This window comes from Rattus rattus, chromosome 2 (genome assembly GCF_011064425.1).
Source record: "Rattus rattus isolate New Zealand chromosome 2, Rrattus_CSIRO_v1, whole genome shotgun sequence".
NCBI lineage: Eukaryota > Metazoa > Chordata > Mammalia > Rodentia > Muridae > Rattus > Rattus rattus.
Window position 1 is genome coordinate 214,463,197 of NC_046155.1, and position 12,938 is coordinate 214,476,134.

At 40.1% G+C, this 12,938-nt stretch overlaps 1 protein-coding gene across 6 annotated transcripts in view; it reads left to right on the forward strand.

Annotated features, from left to right (window-relative positions):
• Ptprk (protein tyrosine phosphatase receptor type K) overlaps positions 1-12,938 on the forward strand; it is a 495,630-nt gene that overhangs the window by 289,425 nt on the left and 193,267 nt on the right. For all 6 annotated transcript variants that reach the window (XM_032894914.1, XM_032894915.1, XM_032894916.1 and 3 more), the window contains exon 7: positions 9,097-9,390. In XM_032894914.1, coding sequence (XP_032750805.1) covers positions 9,097-9,390 — 294 coding nt within the window. The remainder of the gene's footprint in view (positions 1-9,096; positions 9,391-12,938) is intronic.

Below are 12,938 nucleotides of genomic sequence, written 5' to 3' on the forward strand. Positions count from 1 at the left end.
TCTTTCATTCTTCCTTCTTCTTTTCTTCCATCCTTCCTTCTTTTTTCCTTCCTTCCTTCCTTTCTTTCTTTCTTTTCTTCTCTCTCTTTCTTTCTTTTCTTTCTTTCTTTCATGTAGAGCATTCAAAATCCCCACCAATAATATTTTTTCTTATTTTTACACATAATATATTACATGTGCACACAAGAATAAATGAATTTGTATGGATAACACAGTGCAGAGATCACAAAGTTATTGTAAAGACTAACATGAATTTAGTGGGTCCATCTGTAGTGTGTAGTATGCGTCAGCATACAGTGAATGAGAGCAATACTCTTGTACTCTCTCTTATCTGGAGAAAAGACTGAAGCCCTGCCTTGCATGACCTAGGTGTCTTGAACGTGCTGCTGGGACATTCAGTGCAATCGCTGCCGTTCGCCTCACCCTCCACCATATATTTCACTCTTCTTCCTCATAAAGGTGACTGATGAGATTGTGATCTGAGGACCCGTTTATGTCCTGAGACTCACAGGGAACTAAGCGTTGGAGTTGATGGCGTTTCTACTTTTACTACGGAGTTGATTGTTATTCTTGGAACCACCTGGATGTTCCTTCCTTGAAATGCTGTGAGCAGTTTGAGCTCTGACAAAGCTAAAGCGAGGAATTAAACGACCATAAGAGAACTCTTCCGTATTTATTACCTCATGACTCATTTAAAAGCAGCTATGATTTTATTATAATGTCTCGACTGCCGTGTGGATTGTAATGTTGAGAAAATATCTAGTAAAATTGTTAAATTCTTATATTTCAAAATTTTGAGCCAGTTCATTGTGTAGATAGTGAACATAAAAACAGGTAGTTTAAGGTCAAAGCAGGATACAGACTCATGTTCGTATAACAGTATAATATATTTCATATACCAAAAATTCCCTCATTTTCACCTATCCCTTATATATCAACCTAAACTTCCTTTCAGTATTTTGCTGTCAGGTCTGAAGGACCACTCTGCTCTGCGATTTTTATTTCAAGGAGGTAATAAAGTGATGGCAGAAATGTTTTCAAATCACAGGGACTAAAGCACCGTAGTAATACGTATGATAAAATTATGCAAAATTGGCAGGTTCATCACCGAAGTGATTCTTTCTATTTTAGCACTTCAGGCTGCAGGAGCCAGCCATGGCATGGAGATGAAATATCAGATCCTTCCAAGTGTGAATACACATCACGCTGTGAATTGAGATGGAGAAATACGACGTAATATGGAGAGTAGAAATTTCACCTCATAATTTTCCCCTAAGCTGAACTACATTATATCTCACATATAATATATATTATACCATTACATCTCACATATATAATGATATAATATATCGCTATATTTAACATCTATACAAACATACTCTCTGGTATTAGTATAATTACGTTCTTTTGTGTCTATCCTGATTTATAGTATATATTTGCATTAAGAATTATATCACAGGATATTTTTCAATGAAAATGCTTTTGAAAAAACCGTTCAGTGGGTCAGCTTGGACTTAAGAACAAGAAAAAAAGAATTGTTGTTAGGCATGTTATACCATCTTTTTTTTTTTACAATGAAGATAAATCACGGGTTGCCACTTGGTCACTAAGCAATTGCTTAGAAAGTGTTCTTTGGTTCTGGTCAACTAATTCCTTTAATTAAATAGTAACATTTTGTAGGTGCTGTGCATCAGTGTCAGAGCAGTTGGCCAGCCATGGGGCTCAGAGTAGGAAGTAGCAAATCTTGTTTCCTGAGCACTCAATTTCAGCCTCAGAAAGTGAATGTAGTAAAATGGGAGTCCTCATGTCTTCACGTGGAGTCTCACGCTGAAGGCCAGTGTTCAAAGAACAGGTACAGTGTGTACAGACAGTTGCTCTGCTTGTGGTTACATTGGCAGCTTCTTCCTCAGCACTTGGCCAGCTGACCATTCACTCCTGAACAACGGTATCGGAGTTTTTAGTTCACTGCAAAAAATAACGGAAATGCAAGGAAGACGATGTCTTGTAGATCAATTACTGTTCTTCATGGCATTACAGAAACGAAAGGGACGGCTTGTCATGCTGTTTTCACTGAACCCAGTCCCTAATGTTGAGTACTTGAATATTTCAGCTCCTGATACTGGTGAGGTTTTCCTCTTGGGAGAAAAACAGCTTTATTTAAAAATGAAAACTAATAACTTCTCTCTCTCTCTCTCTCTCTCTCTCTCTCTCTCTCTCTCTCTCTCTCTCTCTGTGTGTGTGTGTGTGTGTGTGTGTGTGTGTGTGTGTATGCATGGGCACAAGAAAGCTTTTGTAATAGCCTGGTTTTGCCTCAGACTCACTATTTAGATACAGTTAGCTTTGAACTCCCGATCCTCTTGACTCAGCGCTCCAAGTTTGGAATACAGTCCGTACACTACCACACTCGAATTTACCTGTTACTGGGGCTTTAATCCAGGGCTTTGTGTATGCTAGAAAGCATTCTGGGAAATATCCCTAGTCTCTGAAAATTGACTATCTTGGGTACAGTTATCATTGCTGTGATGAAACACTACGGTCAAATGCATACCAAGGAAGAAAAGGTTCATTTAACACTTTCTTGTCACAGTTCTTCACCAAAGGAAGTCAGGACACAGGATCCTGGAGAGCAGGAGCTGGTGGCCAGCCATGACGGCTGTTCCTCATGGCTTGCTCAACCTGCTTTCTTATAGAGCCCAGGGCTAACAGACCAGAGATGGCACCACCCACAATGGGCTGGCCCTCTCCCATCCATCACTCATTAAGAAAATGCTCTGTAGGGAGGCATCTTCTCAATTGAGGTCCCCCCCCCTTTTCAGGTTACTCTATCTTATCTCAAGTTGATATAAAACTAACCAGAACAGTAGCTTCTTCATATTCTCCAATCTTAATTGTCAAATAGACCTAAAATTGACTGTAGTTCGTGTTCAAGTGATGTTCTAGTAAAAAAAAAAAATAAATTCTAAACCACATTATAATAAAATTCTAGATGGTAATGGAATTCTTTTGATTTTTCTGTATACTTTTCATTACTCACGCATGTTAAAAGATTGCTTTCCAGAAAACATCATCTGTTCACTTGCCTGGGATTGTGCATGCTCTATACGCAACTGTTCATTTCTCTGTGGTTTTTCTTTTTCTTTTTTTTCTTTTTGGCAGTGGACTAGGTTGTGTGAATAAATGGCTAGCCTTTACCCTATTGGAGTTATAAGCCACTGCCCTTTTCGTAAGTAGAGAAGTAAGTGATGGAATTCAGGTCAGCACAAGCAGCCCCCTTTGTGTGCGTCCATACTTATAATTATAAACCATGTCGCTATGCTTCAGGACTCTCCGAAGGGATCAAGTGACTAACCTGAGTCCTAGGGTAGCTGTACTCTACCCAGAGCTCCAAATAAATATCTACTTGTCATGGGGACCACAGCCGCTGCAAATGCTCTCTCTGAGAGTCCTGTGGACAGTTGGCATGGGGGCTTCACGTTTGGCCCACTCAAGCTCTATCTTTCTGGTCTGTCATTATCTTTGTGTATAGATTGTATGAGTTAGTTGAGTGATATAATTTGAGAGTCTATATGTCACTTAAGCTGACGAAGTTTAAATGGGGTTTTAATATAAAATTTGCTTAACCTAAGATTAGTAATTCACATGATGTAAATATAATGAGTTACTTTGTATGAAAGGAAATATATAAGCCTTGCTGGCAACATTGCTCCAATTAGTAACACTACAAGACAGTGGACAGAAAAGTAAAGAGAGAGTGTTTGATTGCCTATGGATTTTATGAGCCCTGGGAAGTTAAGTGTCAAAAACATCAGTAAGTGAAACAGCATTAGGAATTATCGGGAGGCTGGGCTGGAGAGATGGCTTAGCAATTAAGAGCACCAGTTATTCCTCTAGAGGACCCAGATTTAATTCCCAGTTCCCACATGGCAGTCCAGAGCTGTTTATAACTCCAGATTCACAGGATCCCACACCTTCCCTCAAACACACATGCAGACCAAATACCAATGAACATAAAATAAAAATAAATAAATCATCGAGGGGAGCAATAACATGAGACACCATTATGTATTCTGTAAACACATCTAGGTTAAGTTCAAAAGAAAGAAAGGGAAAGTAAAGGCCTTGCTAAGTGAGCCTCGAGCCTTCTCAGTGCTTACTTCATTCTCTCTACACCCAATAAAACGTATGCTATTGTCACATCCATGGTAATTATTGCCCAAAGAAAATTAGTGTAATTATGAATGACCCAGCTCCCATCTGTCAGGGGGTACAAAGGTTCTCTGTTTTATCGATGTGATAGTATTGTGTGGTTACCCCACTGAAATACAACATCAAATTATTTAAGTCTGTCATAGGAAACTCATCAAAAGGGAGCTCACAAATGTGGGACATAGAGGACTCTTTCCTTTCTCAGTGTCTCTACGGTGTGTCCCTCCCTGCTGAACATCCAGGAGGCTCCAGAGAGGCACCTTGAGCAAACAGCCTAGTGCATCCGTCATTGAGCAAACATCAGAACTTGGTTAACAGTCCAGAAAGGAATAATAAGTAAGGACGATCAAATTGACATCTAAATGGCCATTTCATTTTACCAAATGCTAGGAAGTAAGAAAACAGTTGTGTCCATATAAACTATTCTTATGTTAAAAGGACAGGGATTCTAGTAGTTCTTTAGAAGTATCTCCTCTGACTTCACTTTATTTGCAAGCAATTAAATAGTTAAAATATGATGTAGCTTGAATAACTTTTCATAATTTCCACTGCTCCCAACATAGCCATGCGGTTTTCTCAGGAGAAGTAATGCCCATTTGCAACCTTCCAGCAACCAGCAGAGATGAAGAATCCCCCAGGAGGGAGGAAATCACATTACGTGTCTGCAGCCCACTCAAACATGTTTCCTAGACTTAGTATCTTCTAAAGGCATGGGACACGCCAGCGGTCATGAGCAGTTTTTGTATATGTGGTTATATTGAAGAATGGAAATGGTCAGAGAATCCGACTGAGGGAAAGTTGACATAGCATGGAGTAGAAATGAGTAGGGAACACATCACGATATAGCATGGATTTCAGGAGTGTGGTTGGTTGAAGAGTTGAAGAGTCAGAATGTAGTTTATCTAGACTCTTGTGGGGCAGTAAGGCTTCCTGCCTATTTCTCTCCTCTCTGCTCATACTGACTTCAGGTGTCTGCTTCCAAGTACTGTCTGAGAATGAGTCTTGTGTGCACAGAGTGGGTGGTAGTTTTTCCACAGTAGCCAGGAGGCACCAACATGTCATAGCACCAAATTCTATTGTGGGACTGCCAACCTCGGGCTTGTTCTAACAACATCTCCCTGACGAAGAGATAAAGCAATGGGGAGACAGACAGGATTGAAAGGAACTTAATCTATCTTGTTCAAAAGATGGATATGGAAGTGTCTTCTGCCTTGACATTTACTCTGTTGCTGACATTTTCTGACTCTCTGGCTTCTGTTTCCGAGTTTGCATTTTATTGATTGACTGGATTTTGATAACTGGCATATATTTTTAAAGAGCTATTATAACGGGGATGATTGAGCGAGAGGATATCCTTTCGAAGTGGCTTGCTTGATTTCCAGACATTTGTACATTATTTCCAATATTAAACAAGTGAAGCAGGCTGAATACATAATTGGGATTTGCTCCTATTTTGGATCCAGAATAATGAATGGAAGTCATTAATGGAAAGTTAATTGGGAACGTTGGCAAAGTTTATCCTGTATTTTGAGGGTTGCATGCTTCACTTGATACCTAGTGTACATTTGGGATTTATCTGCACCACACCTCTGGGTCTAGTAGCATATTAAGTTATGAAGAATATTAGCATTGCTCCAAAACAATTACTTGTTCATTTGCCAACTGATTAAAATTCATGCATAATTTATTGAAATGAATAGAGATTTTATAAATAAATCTCCCTGCTCTCTGGGGATCTAAAAACAAGATACATATGCTAATATAAGATCTCTTCCTGCCGCTAACATCAAAACTTTAATATTGAGTGGTGTATTCGTCTCCTTAACGTGAATTTCACTCATAACCACGCTATTGAGCAACCTGTCTGCTTTTTAGCTGCTTTGCGTTTTGTGGCAGCGCCAGCCTTGAGCTATGGCTCTGGCTAGTTTGTGTTCCAGTTTGGCCTAACCAGAGAGAGTGAAGTAAAACTGATCAGGGTGTTGCTGCCATTCTACAGGCCAGGGGGTGCAAAGCTTCAACCTCATCTTTTCATTTATACACGCCATTACTTATGCAAGCTATTAGATTCAGTATACAATATGGTATTACATTTTTTTTTTTTGCTGTTGTTCAGGAAAACATATAAACAACCAACCAAAACAAAGCAAATAGCATCACACATAGAACCTTCTGGTATTTTTTTTGAAATGTGACTTGGTGACTCCTGTGGTAGCTTAAGTGTGGAGGGACTGTGCAAAAGTTAAAAGCGCATGCACATCTCCCCTACCATCACCGTGACGGCTTTTGTCTTTTGAAAGTTGGCCTCCTGGCTCCAGATGTCACTGAATCAAACATAAATGACAAAGGGCTGTGCTTGTCCTTAATACTGGTTCTTGCTGGCTTTGTCCCCATCATCCACGCCCTTCCCCATCTTCTATCTTCGTTACTCTATGGATTGTTCCTGTGGCAAATGTGGACAGGCTTTTGATGGTGACAGCATTTGATACATACGATATCTGTACATATAGTTAGCATAGGTCAGTTTTTGCAATATCTGTACATACAGTTCAAGGAAGGTTTGCTATTTATAATTCACTTACCATGTTCTTGTTTTGTTTTGTCTTTTCGCTTCATTTATCATGCGGTATATAAGACCTTTTTGGGTCATTGGTAAGCTTAAAATGAGTGAGGCCTTGTTGCTTTGGGGTAGAACCCCAGTGAGCTGTGAATTTCACATTGTTTCCTACCATAACTGAAATTAGTCACTGGATGAATCATCAGGAATGAAAACAAACTGTGCACATATGGAAGCAGCCCCCCACCCCTTTATCCAGAAACTACAATACCCAGAGACACTTGCATGGTCTGGGACATTCTTTTAGAATGCCCTTGTCATTTGTTTTGTAAGCTCTTGAGTTGGAAATTGCAATTTCTTGGCATGAAAAGTCTTCCGCTTTCCTATTTTATCTGATGGGTCAACACTCTACAATGTTGGATTGATTAAAGTGAAGACAAGCTTCACTGAAATTCACTTGTGAAACAGACCACCATTAGCTAGACCAGAACTTCCCTCATTACTGGTAAATACTTCTCCAAACCCTTCGAAGAGATTTGTATGGGTAAAATTTATAGAGCAGATGTTAGGACCTACTTTCTGTAGAAATAGCACCGGGTGCTTCCAGCATATATAGCGCATAGCAACTAGGCCTCTCCTTCATGCATGAGCATGGTGAATCACAGCTTACATTAGTCCCTGGTAGCCAGCCTGAAAGCTATTTCTTTAATGGGCCCATTCAAGAAGAGACCACTTATATTCATATTTATTTGCAATAGCGAAACGTTCATCATCTCTACTATTTAATATGTTTGTAAACTATATAATATATATATCTTATACAAATTAAAAAAATAAGTATAAATGTCTCCTCCACATTATATAAATACCCAGTGTATAGAACCTTGTCAGTAACATGTCCTGCAAATTTTAGTCTTACAATCTTTGAAGTTGTATTCTCAACAGAAATTTTAAAAATTAATTTAAAAAATTATAAATAAAAGTCAATGTTAGGCCATATATGAAAATTGGTTTAAACTTGCTTGGTCTGCTGAGACCCTCTTTATGGAGTTTCATTCTCTCCCTTTTCCATGGAACATATTAACATTAGAAGTTCAAAAGATACCGTCCGCCCATGCGTGACTTGCCCGGAGTCCTATGTGGTTATGTTAATAGTTTTCCTGTATGGGATTTCCTGTAACTTTTCAGCATTAATTCTTAAATCAATTTTGGTCAATTATCGCCTTATTAAGATTAATACTTTCTTTTAAACCTTTCAAGAATTGTGATGATTGGTCCAGAAGTTAAAGGGAGAAATTACCACCCGATGACAGCCTACTAATGAGACCCCTATGTCCTGTATTCCAGTGGACAGGCTGTGCACACAGAGCCCTATGTGGAGTTCTCTAGAGACAGCTCCGTCTTTCACTGATATTGCTGTTAAGGGAAAACCTGCCCTAATGCATTATTCATCCTTCCATGAGTTCACATGTTGAAATAATATTTTTCAAAGTTTCTGTCAAGCAAAATATGTTAAGCCACCCAAAATTAAATTGCAATGTCCCTTTGACATTTGGGCTTAATAAGTGATATATTGCTTATTGCACGCTACTCCAGGGGCCTGTGATATACAGAGATTGGGCATTTGGGTATAAATTTCCATTTCCTACTCTGTGAGGTGGGGCCGTGGTCCCAGCTTTCCTTCTAGCTTTGTGGGGCCTCCTCATTAGCTCAGCTGTGGACCTTTGAAGTTGCAAGAAGCGGAGACAAGAACAAAGAGAAGAGAGTATCAGGGCTCACCCCCCTCCATGTTTGATGAAACCATGCTTTGCCTTGCGTCCTTGTTCACTGCTGTGCACTGGGAACTTTCTCTCCTGGGAGCGCATGTTTTTAAGAAGAGAAAACTTTTGCTAAATTGACCGAAAGCCTTCATAAAACCAATGGCTCTTTAAATTACAGTTGCTACATCATTACTTTCTAGTTTTTACTTTCTCCCCTCCGCTCCTCTCCCGTCCTTTCCTTTCTTCCTTCCTTTTTCTTCTTTTCTCTCTTTTGTTTTGGGTCAGTCTCACCATTTAGCCCGGCGTGGCTTAGAACTCACTTTGTTGACCTTACATTTACAGCAATCTTCCATCCAACCGCTGCACCCTATGTGTTGGGACTGCAAGCACGTGCCAACCAACCCTGACTCTGCTTATCTATTTAACACTTACCATGTGCTCCTAAATTGTTCACTAGCTTTGGGTTATGTATGAATATTATATGTATAACATATTTACTTACAGTATATAGTTACCACCTGTATATCTCTGTTTTAAGACTCTTACCTAATTAGAATGTACATTTTTCTTTTCCAGAACCACCTAGACCCATCGCTCCTCCCCAGCTGCTTGGTGTTGGGCCCACTTACTTGCTGATCCAACTAAATGCCAACTCTATTATTGGCGATGGTCCCATCATCCTGAAAGAAGTCGAGTATCGAATGACGTCAGGATCTTGGACGGAAACCCATGCCGTCAATGCTCCAACATACAAGTTATGGCATTTAGATCCAGATACAGAATACGAGATTCGCGTCCTGCTCACCAGACCTGGAGAAGGAGGAACTGGACTCCCGGGACCACCACTGATCACCAGAACCAAGTGTGCAGGTAAGGCTGCATACCTGACCTGACCTCTCGCCAAGCAATCTTACAACAGCCATTAACACACACGTGGCATTCAGCATCTTGATTATTTGGTGTATGATTTAGACATACAAATTTTAAAATTTTTGCTGAACTTGTTATTTGACAATTTCATACATGTGCAATGTGAATTCAGATTGTTGTACTCTACCCCCGCCCCCCGACACACCCTTCCGAGAGGTTTACTGGCCTCGGTTATTCCTAATCTTGTTTATGGAATGGTGTGACTGATAGAAGAGCAGTTTGAGAGCATCTTTGAAACTGCCCTGCTGTGTGATGAAGCTCGAGTCTCTTCTTGCACAGTGACTGAGTTTTCTGGTTTTGTGTGTCATATCTCTGGTAGCTTTACATCTCTGCTTGCCCTAAAGCATTTTACTTCACTTTAGTACTGTAAACCTTGTTACCATGTGACAATCATTTTCCCTGAAAAATTTTATCTGCAGTGGAGAGGGCATATGATAGAGATAAGAAAATTGATCTATAGGACTGGAAAGAAAGCTCTTTTTGGTACAGTGCCTGGCCCTCAGACATGAAAACAGGTGAGATGCCAACACCCACAGAAAAGCCGAATGTGGTTATGAAGATCTCTTACCTGTCCTACGCGCGACCTTCCGCCGGCAAGAAGCACGTGGACATAGAAATTCTAGCTATGCGTAAAACTTTATTTCTATCTCATGGAGAAGCCCCCTTGCCACGCCAACATGGTGCGCTATATACCCCCTAATGCCGCGAATCCACACCTGATTGGTTGCTTATTCATGACCTCATCAGGCACGCCCCGGAATGGGCAAAGACCTGGCAGGAAGGCACTCTTGCACATGCGCACAGTTAACTTCCTGAGGGGGGGCCGGTTGGCGTGGAGAAGGCTGGCGCCATCTTGACTGACTTGGCCTTCCACGTGGGGCGCAGTGGAAGCCAGTGCCATCTAGTGGTGGCGTATGTTATTGCGGCCCTCTACACGTACCCCTCCGCTGGGGTGTAAAGATAGGCCAGTCTCCACTGCTCACTGGCTGTAGGCAGTGTGTGAGTTCATGGCTTGGAGAGAGACCGCATTAATGAATTGAGTGGAAACACCAGAGAGAAATACATTGTGTCAGCCCCCAGCCTCTGTATCCACACACACACAATGAAAAATAGAAACGAGTGAAAAGTGCCCACACACAATAATAACCATTCTGTGCAGGAAACCCTGCTGAGGACAGCAGCTTGATACCTCCTAGAGAAGTCAGAAGGTTTCCTCCTGTCATTGGTCTGTGCTTGGGAATGGGTGCTCAAAATATCAATGCACATTGATACATAAGAAAATTACAACGTAGTAGGGCCTTTGCTATGCCATTACTAGTTATGCAAAAATAAAACATTTGATCACCTATCATTTGAGCATTTTTACTTTAATATTTATTCTCAAAATGATATTTTAGTTCAGAGGGACATTTTTGTGTCCATGAAGCATTAGGTGAAAATACACACACAAACACACACACACACACACACACACACACACACACACACACACACACAATTTGAGTATTTCTTGAATATCAGCTAATTATTTATAATTTTACTGGGCTATTCACCAAGCATTCTGATGTAGCACATAGTAGTTGATACATATTTTTATTGCAATTCAGTTTATATGAATGCTCAGTAGCTGTCTTGTGTGTTTAAACTTACAAGACATTCACCTGTTGACCCACTGGTTTGGCGGCCGGGAAGGAGAGGGTCCCCTAATGTGTTGATTGCCGTCCAGCAGTTGGAAGCTTTGGAGAAGTTTTCCCTCTAGTTCCCACTGTCCCCAGACTCTGCTTGAATCTCTCAGTTTGCTTTTAATATATTCTGTGGGTCTGTGACCTCTTCTTCAGGGTTTCGTGAGGAATTGTTCTTAGGACACTAAAGCGACTTTCTGCAGGGAAAGCGAGCTGAACTCATCACCCAGAAAAGTCAGAAAAGTCATTACAAAAAGGGAAAAAGTGCAGGAACTGAAATGCTCCGTCACTAGTCCAAGATTAATATCCCATGCTACCTTCATAAAAATTGAGTCTTTTTTACTAAAGAAAATACTACATTTTTTTCCCACGGGAATTACTCCTTTAGTATGAAATCTCTTAACATTACAATTCTAACAGTTGATAGCAATGAGCTACAACTGTAGCTTTCCTCTTGACTTTGTCTACATTTCCTTTGAAATCGAATCATGTGTTCTTACTTCCTCCCCATCAGAATAGAGCGTTAAGAATGATCAGAGGCACGAGGAATTTTATATAGCTGTTTAACCTCAAAGATGCTTGAGACTCATTATTGCTGAGTGAGTTTTGAAGATTACAAGTAAATGTTTTTTAGGGCCATTATGCTGTATTAAGTGGGTGAAAACACCATGTTAATGAACATTGATTTTTTTTTTGTTCCCTATTGATGCGTATGTTCAGAGTGTGTTGAAGTAACAGAAGAAAACATGTGACCAGAGATCACTGTAAGAACAGCCTCATTTAGGGAAGAAAGTAACATAAGAATATCGCCTACTCAGAGCTGCTCCTGACTCAGAAAAATCTCGATGATTAGGCATTATATGGGCCTTTAAAGTTGATTCCTTTTTAGAGTATCAATTAGTGTGTGTACTCATCGTGAATTTGAATGCTCTCATGTCCAATCAGTTGTCTTTTTACTTCTAAATATATAGGAATTTCAGATCATCTTTCACCCTTGATAAACCTTTAGCAATATTTCTTATAGTTAGTATCTTCCCAAAATTAGGAAGATTAAAATCCTAAAATCTAGGATTTTAGGGAAAAAGCAGTATAGACCAGATATGCTTTCTAAGGGTTTATCAGCTCTGAGAGAAGGCAAGGCTGCTGATCAGAGCCAATATTGAGGTCAGTATTAAGTTCTAGGATTTGAAAAGGAGAGAAAGCTCACGCACTAATTTCTAACCATTCTCTGAATAGAAAAAATTAAAACATAATTAAGAAAAATAATAAATCTAAGAGTAAAGCCAGCATTGCTTTAAATTATGATGCATTTTACATACCGTGTATTAAGATCCATTCCCTTTTCTCGAAATCAGAGCGTCTCGGGTTCTTACACCTTTGGCTTCACCCAGAGATTATGAAGCAGCAAACTACCATGGGGTCCACACAGATCACCCTACTAGCTGAGTTTTAGCAGAAATTCCTAAGGCTTAGAAGTGCTTTGTGCTGTATAAGAAGATCCCTTTGAGACATCAAAAGGAAAGGTCCCACCTAATGCTATCAAGCTCTGCTCGCCATGAGTAATAGTGGGACTCATGTAGACCTGAACTCTGAATCTTCAAAGCTTCCTTTTAAACAGGAGAGACAGGACATTGAACAGTTATCATTTTCAAATAGTCCTTTCTACACATTATGTGTTAAATATGTTAAGTCACCCAAAACTTTGAAAGTATTAATTCTTCCTAGTGCATTGCTCCCCCACGCCCACCCCCGCCCCACTCCCTGTCTTTTTCTCTTACTCTCCATTTCTTCCTGTCTCTGTGCGTA